The 13,079-nt window shown below is 35.0% G+C and overlaps 1 protein-coding gene across 3 annotated transcripts; it reads right to left on the reverse strand.

Moving 5' to 3' along the window:
- Window positions 1-2,160: 2,160 nt before the first annotated feature.
- On the reverse strand, window positions 2,161-12,874 carry LOC112576764 (E3 ubiquitin-protein ligase znrf2-like). Of its 3 annotated transcripts, XM_025259451.1 has the most exons (6): window positions 12,384-12,872; window positions 10,088-10,111; window positions 9,224-9,319; window positions 8,333-8,438; window positions 7,942-8,025; window positions 2,161-7,779 (listed from the first exon to the last, which is right to left on the reverse strand). In XM_025259451.1, the coding sequence occupies exons 1-5, from the start codon at window positions 12,697-12,699 to the stop codon at window positions 7,968-7,970; spliced, it is 600 nt and encodes a 199-aa protein (XP_025115236.1). In that variant the 5' UTR covers window positions 12,700-12,872; the 3' UTR covers window positions 2,161-7,779; window positions 7,942-7,967. The 3 variants fall into 3 exon arrangements, with proteins under 3 accessions (XP_025115236.1, XP_025115235.1, XP_025115237.1); XM_025259450.1 differs by having other exon boundaries at window positions 2,161-8,025; window positions 12,384-12,871; XM_025259452.1 differs by lacking the exon at window positions 10,088-10,111 and having other exon boundaries at window positions 2,161-8,025; window positions 12,384-12,874.
- Between the last annotated feature and the right edge of the window lie 205 nt (window positions 12,875-13,079).

Raw genomic sequence — 13,079 nt, forward strand, 5'->3', positions numbered from 1 at the left:
CGTTGCGCCACCGGACCGCTCAGAGGTAAGAGGGGGAGACGTTGAGAAAAGATATGGAAGCAGAAGGACATTAGAGGGCATTTTTAGAAGAAGAAGGACGCTAGAGAACAGAGAGAAGGAGAGGTGATTGCATTTGCCAAGACATTTGCTTCGCTAGAGATCGAATGAGGTAGTATGAACGAAGAAACTACTGCCAAGACAGTAAGTTTGAAAAGAGAGTAGAAGCTACGGTGAATTTTGTGGTTGCGATAGAAGAGACGTTGATTGCCAAGACAGTGAGCTTATATATAGTGTGTGAGGTGTTCTTTGTACTTCGTAGATGTGGAAATCGAAGGAAAAACTATTGTGTTAGAGACCGTTTTGTTTTTAATAGTTAGGATTTTTTTTTTTTTGTAATTTTGATCAGTAAACAGACTCGTACAGGCGAATCATTCTTTAATTAAAGCGAAAGAACGCGCAATTGTCCGACCCGCTGGTGAGTTGGAGAGAGTGAAAGACGAGAGGCACTGGCGGCGTCGTGACAGTCACTTCGCCCCAAGACCATTTCGCCCAACATCAAGTCAACTCATCCCAGCTATGTCCATTTCGTTCCAAGACCGAAAAGTCAAATCGTCCTAAGCCAGAAAGACGAATCGATCACTGATGAAACAAGTATCATTAGCATCAAATCTTACCAAAGGAGACGTACGAAGCTCAGCTGTCTATTAAACAGCCATGCGAATAAGTTTAGCCATCATTTTATTCAATAAAACTTGCCGCTTGGCTATACGCATACGCATGCAGAGAATGTATCCTACGATGGCAAATAAATGTGACCAGACGTTTCGGGAGCTAAAGTGGGACTCGTACCGATCATGGTGTTTTCACCAACAAAGAATGCCGAGAAAAGTGAAAAGCGGGGGTGTCTACGAAATGCAGTAAACTAGGACACAATTCACACGGCGATATGCCAAAGCCAAAACCGAAAGTACGGATGCGAATCAATGTACGGTAATCAGATTTTTAAATAACAAGCGGGACATTGATCAACTTTTAGATCTAAGCGGGTCATTTTATGAGCATTCGATTTATAAATCGGGACGTCTGATCACCATATTTTTCTCATTAAATAATCTTTTAAATTAAAAATATTTTATCATTTATTGCGAACTTTTATTTTGACTTTTTTGGGCGTATTATATGAAGACTTCGCTGATCGAGTAGTCATTATTAGCTTGAAGTACATAGTAACTACAGTGGCGTACCGAGAAGTGGTTTGGGCGATTGAGATGACAAATGTACACTGCACTTATTGCTGGCTGTAAATTTAATAATAAGTGGCCAGACTACATTTGTCACCTCAATTGCCCAGGCCAGTTTTTTTTTTTTTTTTTGTTTAGCCTGGGATTGTTTCCAATACAGCATGAATGTAAGTTAATAATATATGGATTTATACAGCACAAGAACTTATATCTTATATTATTTATTATAAATTATATCGTGTATTATATCACGTCCATGATATGCCAAAGCCAAAACAGAAAGTACGTTGCGAATCAATGTACGGTAATCAGATTTTTAAATAACAAACGGGACATTGATCAACATTTTAGATCAAAGCGGGACATTTTATGAGCATCCGATTTATAAATCGGGACGTCTGTGATCACCTTGTTTTTCTCATTAAACAATCTTTTAAATTAAAAAGATTTTATCATCATTAAGTGAACTTTTATTTTGACTTTTTTTTTGGGCTTATTATTATATAAAAAGACTTCGCTGATCGAGCAGCCATTTATTTGAAGGACATAGTAACTACAGTAGCGCTCCGAGTAGTGGTCTGGGCGATTGAGGTGACAAATGTACACTGCACTTATTGCTGGCTGTAAATTTAATAAGTGGCCCGACTACATTTGTCACCTCAATTGCCCAGGCCAGTTTTTTTTTAGCCTGTGATGGTTTCCAATACAGCATGAATATAAGTTAATAATATGGATTTATATAGCACATTTTAAACATTTTTTTAAGTGGATTTCATAATTGATGATAGTGGTGTGAGTGCACTACTGTAGTGTGATGTACTTCAAACTCAATGAGTATCCAATCAGCGTAATGCCACAGGATATCAAATTCCACATCAATAAACTGCTGAAAAGCAAATACTAACGCTCAACCCATGTATTTGACGCATCACATAAGTACCTCTCTTTACTTCCATATACACGTCAGAACAGTGTATGCATCAGAAGTACACATATATAAACACAAGGTGTCAATTTAAACAACATAGAAATGCTATGTCAGAGCTTGATGTCACTTAAAAAACATATGATCATAAAATAACTAAAAAATTACACCAGTTTAAAAAATATATTTTGTGTAAGTTAAATGTTGATCTAGGGAAATTTTGTCTGCTGCTGTTTTTCAAAGGAAAAGGCAAGTTGGGCTCAGTGATAGATACTAATGTTTTACGTCATTTCCACTCAATATGTTAGGTTTCCAATGAACAATTTACTTACAGCTGTGTCTAAAACATGCTGTTCTTGCAGGCTACAGCATTTCATACTTTTACAGAAGGAAAACAAACTCAAATTCATGACAAGCGAACACTGGTGCTGGATGGTTTTGATGACAAAACAAAGATTGCCTCTGTTCTGCTCAAGAGCTGTGTTTCAGATATAAATATAAGTAAAAGATTGTTTTACAACCTTAGATTTTGAGCAGAAACAATTCAAAACGTCAGCATCTACCATTTCAGCCCTACTAGCAATTTCACTGGTCTTTTGTTTAAAAAAAAAATGCTTTATTCAATGAGAAACATGAATTATTCAGAATAGTGAAGACAAATTCACAAGTGAAATTGTCACTCCAACAATTCTGACAGTGAAACTAAAAGCATTTGAACTAGTTCTCCTTTTACCCATCTGATACTATAGAAATAATTGTTGAAAACCACAGTCTATCAATTGCAGATTTCATATTGTCTCCATTTTTAACTAAGGCCACTTAAAAACTTTATATGGATTGCAAGCAAGATTTTAATCATTTTAAAGTAGTCTAACATTTTAGACAATAAGTTTCAGGCTATTCTTAACTGCACTAATATAGATGAACATTTGACCAAGTTTGGCAAAGGTTTTACAACTGTCATGTAGCATAAACAACTATCACGTAAAGGTTTTGTCAAACTTGGTAAAACATTATCCATATTTGTATGGTTAAAAAAGACCTTTCTGTCATTACTTAAAATAGTACAAAAATTACATTCAGCATGCTTTCAGTTTAAGTCACAAAACTGATACCCTGCCCTGAAGGAAGACAACTCTGCAAAGGTGAGAAATTAATCACCTAACATCTACAGTGAGCCATGGGCAGCAAATTTTAGTAATTTCATTGGATATGAACAGTGTCTAATGGCACACACCGACATCAAAGCATAAGCTAATTTTAAAAAAATAATTACATTTTAAAATTATATTCAGGTTCCAATTATCAGCAGAAAATTACAGTTTTTCAGATCCAACAATGCCTAGATCATGAATCAGTTTTCACATATCTTGTCACTAAGCAACTGCAACTGCCACAAAGAATCCTTTCAAGTCTCTGTAGACACAGGTACACATATCAACACCCACACTCCCATCAAAATGCATGCGCTCAGCACACTAATTATTATATACATATTATGTTTACCAAAACTAAAAGATGGCTGTAATATATGCCTCTGTAGTGAACATTTTGAATCCAGTATTGCTACAAAGTACATGAGGCTGACTGCATAATTGACAACATTTTAAACTGCTAAAACAGAAGTATTTTTAAAAAAAAGCAATCCCACTTGGGGACAACATCCAAAATGACAAAGCAGTTGACTTTAAAGAATGCACAATGATGAAGTTTTACATCAATCCCAAAAATAGACCTTCAGCAAGTTAGTTTGACATGCCTTGATGACTTCCAAAAATGGAACCAGATTTAATGATATGCCATGGGCTTTTCCCACACATGTTTTATGTGTTCAGTCAGTTGTAAAAATACACTCTGCAACTTGCACACAATTTGTTAACTGAAATTCTCATTTTTATTCACACTTGCAAATGTATGCACAGACACAGACAAAGCTTTTACTAGCATTTCAAAGAAAAGTAGTGTGCATTACTTTTTAAAGCCATAACTAACTTAGAGGTCAGACAGGGCAAGGTTTATAAAACTATCAAAATCAGCAAGATTAACCAAGCAAACTGCTACAACTTCAGATCTATGTGATTGCCAAAGTTAATTTCTGGCCAAAGAGAAAAAGAAAAACTAAATTTGACATAATCAGTATGTTGAAAATGTTACAAATGAAACATTTTTTAGTCAAAAAGCCACATTTACTTAGTGGAGCAGCAAGAAATGCTAAACTGTAAAGAGCATTTAAAAAAAAAAAAAGGTAAGTGATGACAAAAAACTCGAGAAGCAAAAATAAAATCTACATTAATGTAATCTCAGGAAATTCTAAATAGCCAAGCAGAATTTCAAGAACAAATTGTACTTAATTTTAAACCAAATTAAAACTAATGAATCATGGCATTAAGGAAAATGGGCTTGTCCAAAATAACCGAAAAGACAATAAAATAAACAGAACATAATGCATAAATCTCATTGATTTAATGAGAAGACTATTCCAACACTTCTCAATCTTTCTCTCTCTCGCTGTGTATTTATGTGCATGGATTCGTGTGCACGTGCAGAAAATTAGAAATTTTTAATATACATGGACAACCACATGCAAATAGCAAGCATCTAAGATATGAGCAGCAATATCATTTAAAAATATTTTAGCTGTTCCCATGACCTTGAGTATATTATTTTATTACATGCATCCTCTTCCACCCGTACAACACTGAGCATACCTGCCTAAATCAAAGCTCCATCAGAGGTCTATTAATGCACATAGCCTACACAATAAAATACCAGACGGTCATGAGACCAAACAATGCACTCAGCTTTATTCAGTTAATACACAAACACTGCATCCTAATAAATGACTAGAGTAGTAAGAGAACAAATTCTGTTAAAGACATGTTTCTGGTAGCCTGTAGAAATTTGTAATATATGAAAATTCACCTAGGCTGATGGCACTTGCTCCTCCAAAAGCACTAAATGATACTTTTCAGGCTTGCACTTCTAGAAATGCAATGAACAAGCCAATAACCACAGTGTTGCAAAGTTTTTAAGATGGAATTGTGATTCCCTTATATCAATGTATATGCAACTGTTGGTTGAATGAGTTAACATACACTCTGAAAACTATGAAGGAAAAAACAACCAATCCAAGCTGAAGGACATATCTCAAACACTGATAACATTATTATAGAACTGACTCCTACCAGCAGCACAACAGGTTGTTGACAACAGCTCAAACTGCATTATCTGCAGACAAAAGCCACATAACCTACAGCTCAACATGATGCAGCTTATTCAAAAATATTTTGAAATTGTTTACATTCTTAATAATCTTCCAAAACTGCTGTTCACAAATGTTTGCGCGTGTTCAAAACCAAATCTCTAATCTATCAGTACAGTCTACTTGATGTTAATGACAACCTTGTCTTATCCCCATTTTCCAGCATTCCTAACACTCATTAGACAGCAGACATTTTCCAGAACAAGTAGATGACCATTACGAAGATTCTACACACTCAAACGGCACATCTTCTTGATAAGTAATTTTCATTCCTCATTACTCCAAGATCTGTTACTACTTCATCCTGTTTTCTGTATTGTGTTACATAATATGAAGCTTTTTCTTATTAGAAAGTATTCTGTTGCACATATTTTCCAATACAGCTTATGCATCTATAACTGAAAGTATAATAAAAGCCTGTGAACTTGTTCTAAGACTCCTACATAACAAAGCTGTGAGATGGTAACACACTACATTACCAACAGTAAACAGGTATGTCCCATGATATTTCATTTTAATTAGCTGTAGTTCTCCACGTCTCAAAGATACAACAGCACTAATAACCTTTTACAAATGTTGCCAAATAATTTTAGTCCCTTATAATGTCCTCATTACAAAACGTGGTCAGTATGCAATACTTAATATTTTACATGATGGTGCTGCAACCTTTAACGGCATTTTAGCTAACCAATCATAAAATAAGAAATACTGGATCAGGCCATCAGCTGACTAGCTTTGTCTCTTCAAAATGTTTGCCAAGAAATTCTTTCAACTAAACATGGAGCAACAACCAAGCTTGTGTGAATTTTTATTAGACACACCCTAAAAAAACAACATAGGTGTAAAGAATGCAAACATGTATTATACTGCATGATTTTTGCTTCTTCAATTTCCTAGACACACCATGACCATCTGTGAAAATAACTCTCATTAGAGTATGTGAACTGGTAGGGTACAGAACCAAAAACACCTGATCTTGCAGTAAGACTGTGACATAAAGATGAAGCAACTGAGCCAATCAAAAAAACTGGACTTTATTTTCATCAGCTGTTGCCCATAGATGTAGTGCCACATTTTGATTATTACATACTTAAAGAAAAAACTAAATGCATCAGCAAAGCTGACACTTAAAATCTTCAAAGACAACCTTAAAAAATTTGGAAATAAAATAACTGACACTGCTAAATCTCTCAACTTCAAAACTACTTATTTAGAATATTCAAGATCACAAAATGATCATTCATATTACAAGTTAAAAAGCTACTGATGGAGTCTCCCATCACATAGCTTGCACTTGAGTGTAGATTAATTGATAAAACATCAATTTTAGATTTCATTTTAAATTTAACATAAATAAAATCCATGTTGTACTACAGGAGGTCTGGAAGCAAGATGATCATTATGCAAACTTGTTAACTGTAAGCACAAGTCAAAGAAGGCAATAACACTTTACTTCAGTTTAATGCCAATTTACGAGAATCGTTTTCATTCATTCTAAGACTTTCCCGGTAGTTTGTACAACCTCCCACCCTGTCCTTACCCTTTACAACCAATTACACCTTTCTTACACATTCATAAATTGCAATGTAGCCGCAAGGAAGCTGGAAATGAGAGTATGAAAGGATGCACATAAGTATTTACAGGTGGGTTTGGTATACAGCAGAATCACTTATAAAGCTACCATCAAACCTTGTGATGACAAATATATCTTTACTTCGTCTTCTAGTTCAAGCTTTTATATGAACACAATGTAATGTTTTGATCATAGATTCTAAGTCATTCAACCAGTTTCACAACAAGCATCATGAAAAGATTTGCTAATGCTGCCACCACTATTCAACATCCACCATCTGCATATACACAACAAGTGCAAATGTACAGATTTTATGTCTCCACATTTTGAAGATATCCCTATCTCTCTTGCTCACATACATATACACAGGTTCATATACATATACATCGGCACCTGTACAAAGCATGTAAACTTCATTTAAAAAAAAAAAAAATCACAGAATCATGACAGGCCATTTTAGTCCTGAATTCTATTACAACACCATCCAACAGTTGACCGAGAAGATAACTGAGATGAGCAGAAAACAGATCACAGTTCCAACTGACATGGTAAGAAGCCTGGATCAGTATCACAAGATGCCACATCCAAAGCTGACTCATCCTTATTGGTGCTTCATCATTAAATAACACTGTCCAGTTGAAAAATCCAAGAAACCAAACTTGGATCTAAGATCAAGCAAAGCCCTGAATTCCCTCTGCCAGTGCAGGTCAGTTCTCAGTGGCTGGCTCATCAGAGCCTGGTTGCAAGTTGCAAATTTTGTTTGACTGAACAACACCACCTGTTTTAAATACAGCAAATGTTTTGACTCAAATATTTGACACCGCAAGACCAAGTCTATAAGTGACAATTTGTAATAAACATCCCAGAAAAACACTAGTGCGGCCATGATTTCTGACAAACATTCATGACGATTGCTTATGCCCTCAAAAGTGTCCCTTACTGGCACTAGATGTGATGCCTGTAACATCAATCTCCTGGATGTTCTGGGCAGGAGCGGTTTTTCTCAAACCACTTGTCAATGCACCTGCAGCAAAACACAGACCAGCTCATTATTTTTGCAGCTTGCAATCTGCTACTAATGAATAAAACCACTTGAAAAAAAGTAAATTAAACCAATGGCCTGTATGAGCCTTTATGTTTTATAAATTTTTATATAACTTTCTCCTGCCTATCATGGATTCACATCCAAGATGCAGTTATCCATAATACCATGTTTAAGAATTAAAAAAAAATGACAAAGACCAAGCAGACTCCTGAAAATACATAACAAACTATTTAGATAATGTTTGAAACATGTTTGCAAGCAACACAAAAAGTATTGCACACCTTACCCTTTGTGATATATGCAAAGACAAGGAAGACGTGCAATTGTGTCTCCACGACTGAGATCTTCAAAGCAAATGACACATTCACCTTTATCTTCTGTCAGTACGTCTTCTGTAAAAGTTTTTTTTAAAAAGTATTAATGTTCTGCTTTAATATATATATATATCAATAGTGTGCAAACATACTTCAAGATATTAACACTTATGTGTATGAATATAGATGTCTGAAATGGTTAATGTTTGTTGGCCAGTGTTACATCAACCAGCTTAATTATAGTGAAACAAAGAGCCTTGCAAACAGTGTTTATTGAACAATGAGTATTATACTTTATTGTTGATGTTATTCTTTGTTTAGTACAGTTGCTTATTCTTTTATAGTTCACATGTTTTGTGTTTTCCTGTCCCTCGTATAGTCATGTTTCACTATTTCAATTAAGCGCTAAGAGCACACTCCTTAGGACTGAATAAGCACTTTACAAATTTTGCTTTACAATTATATACCAATAAAAAGAAAATAGAAGCAAACTGCAGCTAAAGTAAACAAACAAGAACACCCAACGCTGATATCCAAACTGAAATATGACTACAACTCAGAAGCAAAATCAAGAAGAGTTGATCTCTTCAACCTGATAATCAAAGGGGTATGACTTTCATCATACTGCATATATGTTAATACATTGCAGATTATATGTTGATATATCTGTAAAATTCAACTTTAAATGGATCTGTAAATATTGCATATGTGTTGATGTATACCAGATCAAATTAGCATAGCACAATCACTTCTAAGCACCTTTAACATGGTGAAACCCAATAAGATTACAATCTTCTGGCAGTGCTTACTGTATAAATAGTACAGTGCGCATCTCTTTGATAGTGCTCAGAAGTAGTGCTTACCATTGTAACTTATGCGTGGTTTGGTCAGACACATCACAAGGTGACACTCCACATCATCAGCTGCAATTGCTTTTGAGCACACTGGACACTTTATACCTGCAAAGTGAAGCACATGTATGCTTAATTTTTGCTAAATCATGCTCACTTACAGAAATTTGATACTGGTGTAAGTTGCCAACTCTTGACACATTAAATACAGTAACACAACATTATATGAAATAATGTAGTAGTTTATTCTATATATTCTAATATTTTGTTGTGTTATATGTACATAACAACGCGCACACCTGTAATAGTTCAGAACACAATGTTTATCCACACAAACAGATATAACAGATGTTAATGGATATGTTAGGTCATAACATACTGCTTCCTGTATAAAGACATTCATATTATAACTTATCACCCTTAATATTATTCTCTCAAATGTGGAACAAGACCTCTCCAAAATTAAATCTGTAAACACTCAAAAGTGCATATGTAAAATGCACCAAATTGTGTTACCTTAACTGAAAAACGTCATATGCAGAATACCTTATTAAATGCTTGGCAATCTCCAGAAATACTTAAATTTCATTATGACATGCTACATTTCTGCAAAGCTCTAATTACAAGAAGTGAAATTTAAAAAAATTAATATTATCAATATCAAGATGTAAGATTATCACTCGTGTTAGTAACACTATTTAAAAAGCAAAATTTATTTCACCAGTGTCATTTCACCAAAAAAAGAAAACAAACAGGAAATACATGCTACTCAATGTAAAATAAAAAATCTAAAATAAACGATCAATTGCTCCTGCTCAATTAAAAAATGCACACCGGTTACATTAAACTAAAATAACCCAAACTGATCACACTTACTTCTAAAATGTACATTGCTTCGATCTGAAAATCAAAAAAAAAAGGTATGATGTGCTTTTCACTTTAGGAAGAAACTGACAGGGCTCTGTTCCAGTCAGAGAAACAGTAAAGCAAGTTGGTTAAAATCACAAAAGAAATTGTATTAACATTACTCTTAGATCTTAACCAAGAACAATTGCATTTTACTTATGAATGCTATAACTTCACAAAAGTCATCTCTAAAATATTTATAAAAATACTGATAATAAATGACATTATTTAAATAAACTGTGTGTTAAACAATAAAATGATGTATAACAATATCATTCACAAATGCATAAAATTACTGTGGCTATACAAGCTAACAAAGTACAACCAGATTTTTTTTCCCTGCTCTTTTTCTGTTCCTGACATCTAAAATCAGTCTGTGTCAAAGCAGTTTTGCATATCTGATTACTGTATATGGCAGAACTTGTTTCTACTTCAGTATGAAGATCAGGAAATGGAGAAAAGCTAATAATACAAAACCTTGGAACGATTTGTGACTGATTTTAAGGGGAAAAAAATCATTTTGTTCTTTGGATGTAAGCACTGTCCATAATGCCACTTAGGTACAGCCTAAATAAATGCTATTTAATAAAAAAATTAACAATTATTACAACATGATATTCTATTGCCCACTTAACAGTGTGGATGAAGTGATTCTATTATTTCAATGTTAATTTTTCCTTGTAAATGTAAAACCAGTTTTGGTTTCAGAATATGTTCCTTCTCTTCCATTTTCAAAGCTATTTTTCTTTAAACTCTTTCATGGTCAATGGGCTCAATTTCGGCCATTTTTGGTTACTTAAAAGTACATTTTGTGATCTAAGTGAAACTAAGTAAAACCTACCAAGCTGTACATGTTTATACTTTATTTGACAAGTCTTATTTTTGTGATAACATGAAACAGTTTCATTGTTATACAGTGGAACCTCAGCTAGCGAACGCCTCTGATGGCAAACATTTCGGATAACAAACAAAAATTTCAGTAAAAATTTGCACCGGAGAGTGAACAAAACTTCGGATAATGAATAGCCACATCACCGACATGTGATTGACCAGCATTTCAAACCAAGCATCATTTGAGCTCCAAACACAGTTACGATCAGTCGTTCGTTATCTTTATCTGTGCGCATCATTCTTGTGTAGTGATTTTTGTGATTAAAGAAATGTGTGCGAAGTAGGGGGAATTGCAACTGTTTGTAGAAAAGTCTTTCCCTAAAAGTGCAATAGGCAGTAGGAGCCTAAACATGTTCAATGATAATGTGATGTATTATTACCGAAAAGTGTTACACAAAAGGCAGAAGCAACAGACAATGGACAAGTTTTTTCCTTCAACCTCAAAGCAACAGAAAAGGGAGGTCGCCCCTGATTTTACAATGCCACATGTGCTCATGGAGGTGGAATCAAAGCAGTAATTCCTCCCCACACCTCCATCCACCCACGACATCAAAACGGCAAGTTTTCTTATGTTTAAATGCTTTGGTTAATGTTTTTATGTTTATTTAATTCCATATATATTGTATTATAACTGTTTTCATTAAAAATAATACCTATTTAGCCTGTAACTTTAAAATATGAGTGAGTCAACAGGGGCTGGGGACCAATTAAATCTATTTCCTTTATTTCTTATGGGGAAAATTGTTTCGGATAGCAAACAATTCGCATACCGAACAACTTTCCTGAACGGATTGTGGTCGTTAACCGAGGTTCCACTGTAAAAGGCTCACTTCTAGATTAAAGAAACTGCTGAGCTATATGGTAAACAGATTTATTCATTATACTGCCATTGTCAAATCGGTTCCCTTCAATAGTTGCATATAAAACAAACTGTTATTCGTTTACACTGTGTCATTTATTCCAGTCTAGCCAGTCTACTTCTTTGACTCCCCCTGAAAACTTTTTTCTATAACAGATGATTGTGTCTGTGTCTGTGTGTGTACATGCGCGAATGTGGGTGCCAGTGTAACAAATGTGCTTGAGAGAGAACGAACGAAAGAATGAACGAATGAGCTAGAACGAACGAGACAAAAGGAACGAATGAGAGAGAACGAACGAGACAGAATGAACGAGTGAGAGAAAAGAATAGCCTCCTAAGAGGAGGAAACACGTGGTTCTTCAAAACAAAGGGCCTGGGTGCAAAATGAACAATGACCTCGACCGATGTAACTTATGTTTTCGGTTTACACATTCCCTATCAAAATACAATTTTCTATGCGAAACTGATTGGGTGAATTCCTAATTTCAATTGATGCTACGTGTCAACAGCACCCACCTTGAAGAGCAAAAAGATGTACGGGTAATGAATGCGCAAAGGCCCTGCCGAACACTCCATCTTCCGGAGTACTTGAATCTGAATCTGGCGAGTTGCTTCTGTGCACACCACCTGATGCCCCCGGTATTGACAACGTAGAAGAATGTCCAGGTGTTGGAAAATTTCCAAGGCTTCGGGCTCTTGTTCTAGCACCCCCACTACTACCAGGGCCTCCATTTCTACTTAATGCAAGTTCATTTGAGCCACTTGGACCAGGGCTACTGCCAGAGTATGTTCTCAAACGGGGTGGGTTCTGTGAGCTTAGCTTCAGGCCCATGGTTCAACATATATGGCTTAACTGAAACTGGTATTATTCACCGTCCGAACAGCATTTGTACTGGCGACTCTGCGTCTGACACGATTTATGGTACAACGATATATCCGTACAAAGAGTCAGCCATTTTGCCTTCCTTGTTTGCGTCAAGGAACCAACACAAACGTCACGTAATAAATCACGTGTTAGATCAAATGACTTGCAGGCAAAAACAATCCATAAGAAAAACTTTAAATAGTAGTTTAGAAATACAATAAAATATTAATAATCTGTATTAATATGTATTTGAAATAAATAATATACTCATTGCTAAAATTAAACTATTTTTAATGTTTACTACATTGAAAATACGTAGAATTCTATTTAGTATCAGTAAGGGCTTT

The sequence above is a fragment of the Pomacea canaliculata genome, linkage group LG12 (genome assembly GCF_003073045.1).
Source record: "Pomacea canaliculata isolate SZHN2017 linkage group LG12, ASM307304v1, whole genome shotgun sequence".
In the NCBI taxonomy this organism is placed as follows: Eukaryota; Metazoa; Mollusca; class Gastropoda; order Architaenioglossa; family Ampullariidae; genus Pomacea; species Pomacea canaliculata.

Bases quoted from the DNA above. Each gene is read 5' to 3' on its own strand.
- LOC112576764 (XM_025259451.1), bottom strand. From the start codon at position 12,699: ATGGGCCTGAAGCTAAGCTCACAGAACCCACCCCGTTTGAGAACATAC. The intron at 10,112-12,383 runs GTGGGTGCTGTT...TTTGATTTTCAG, and splicing joins ACATCTTTTTGCTCTTCAAG to ATCGAAGCAATGTACATTTT. The intron at 9,320-10,087 runs GTAAGTGTGATC...TTCACTTTGCAG, and splicing joins AAGCAATGTACATTTTAGAA to GTATAAAGTGTCCAGTGTGC.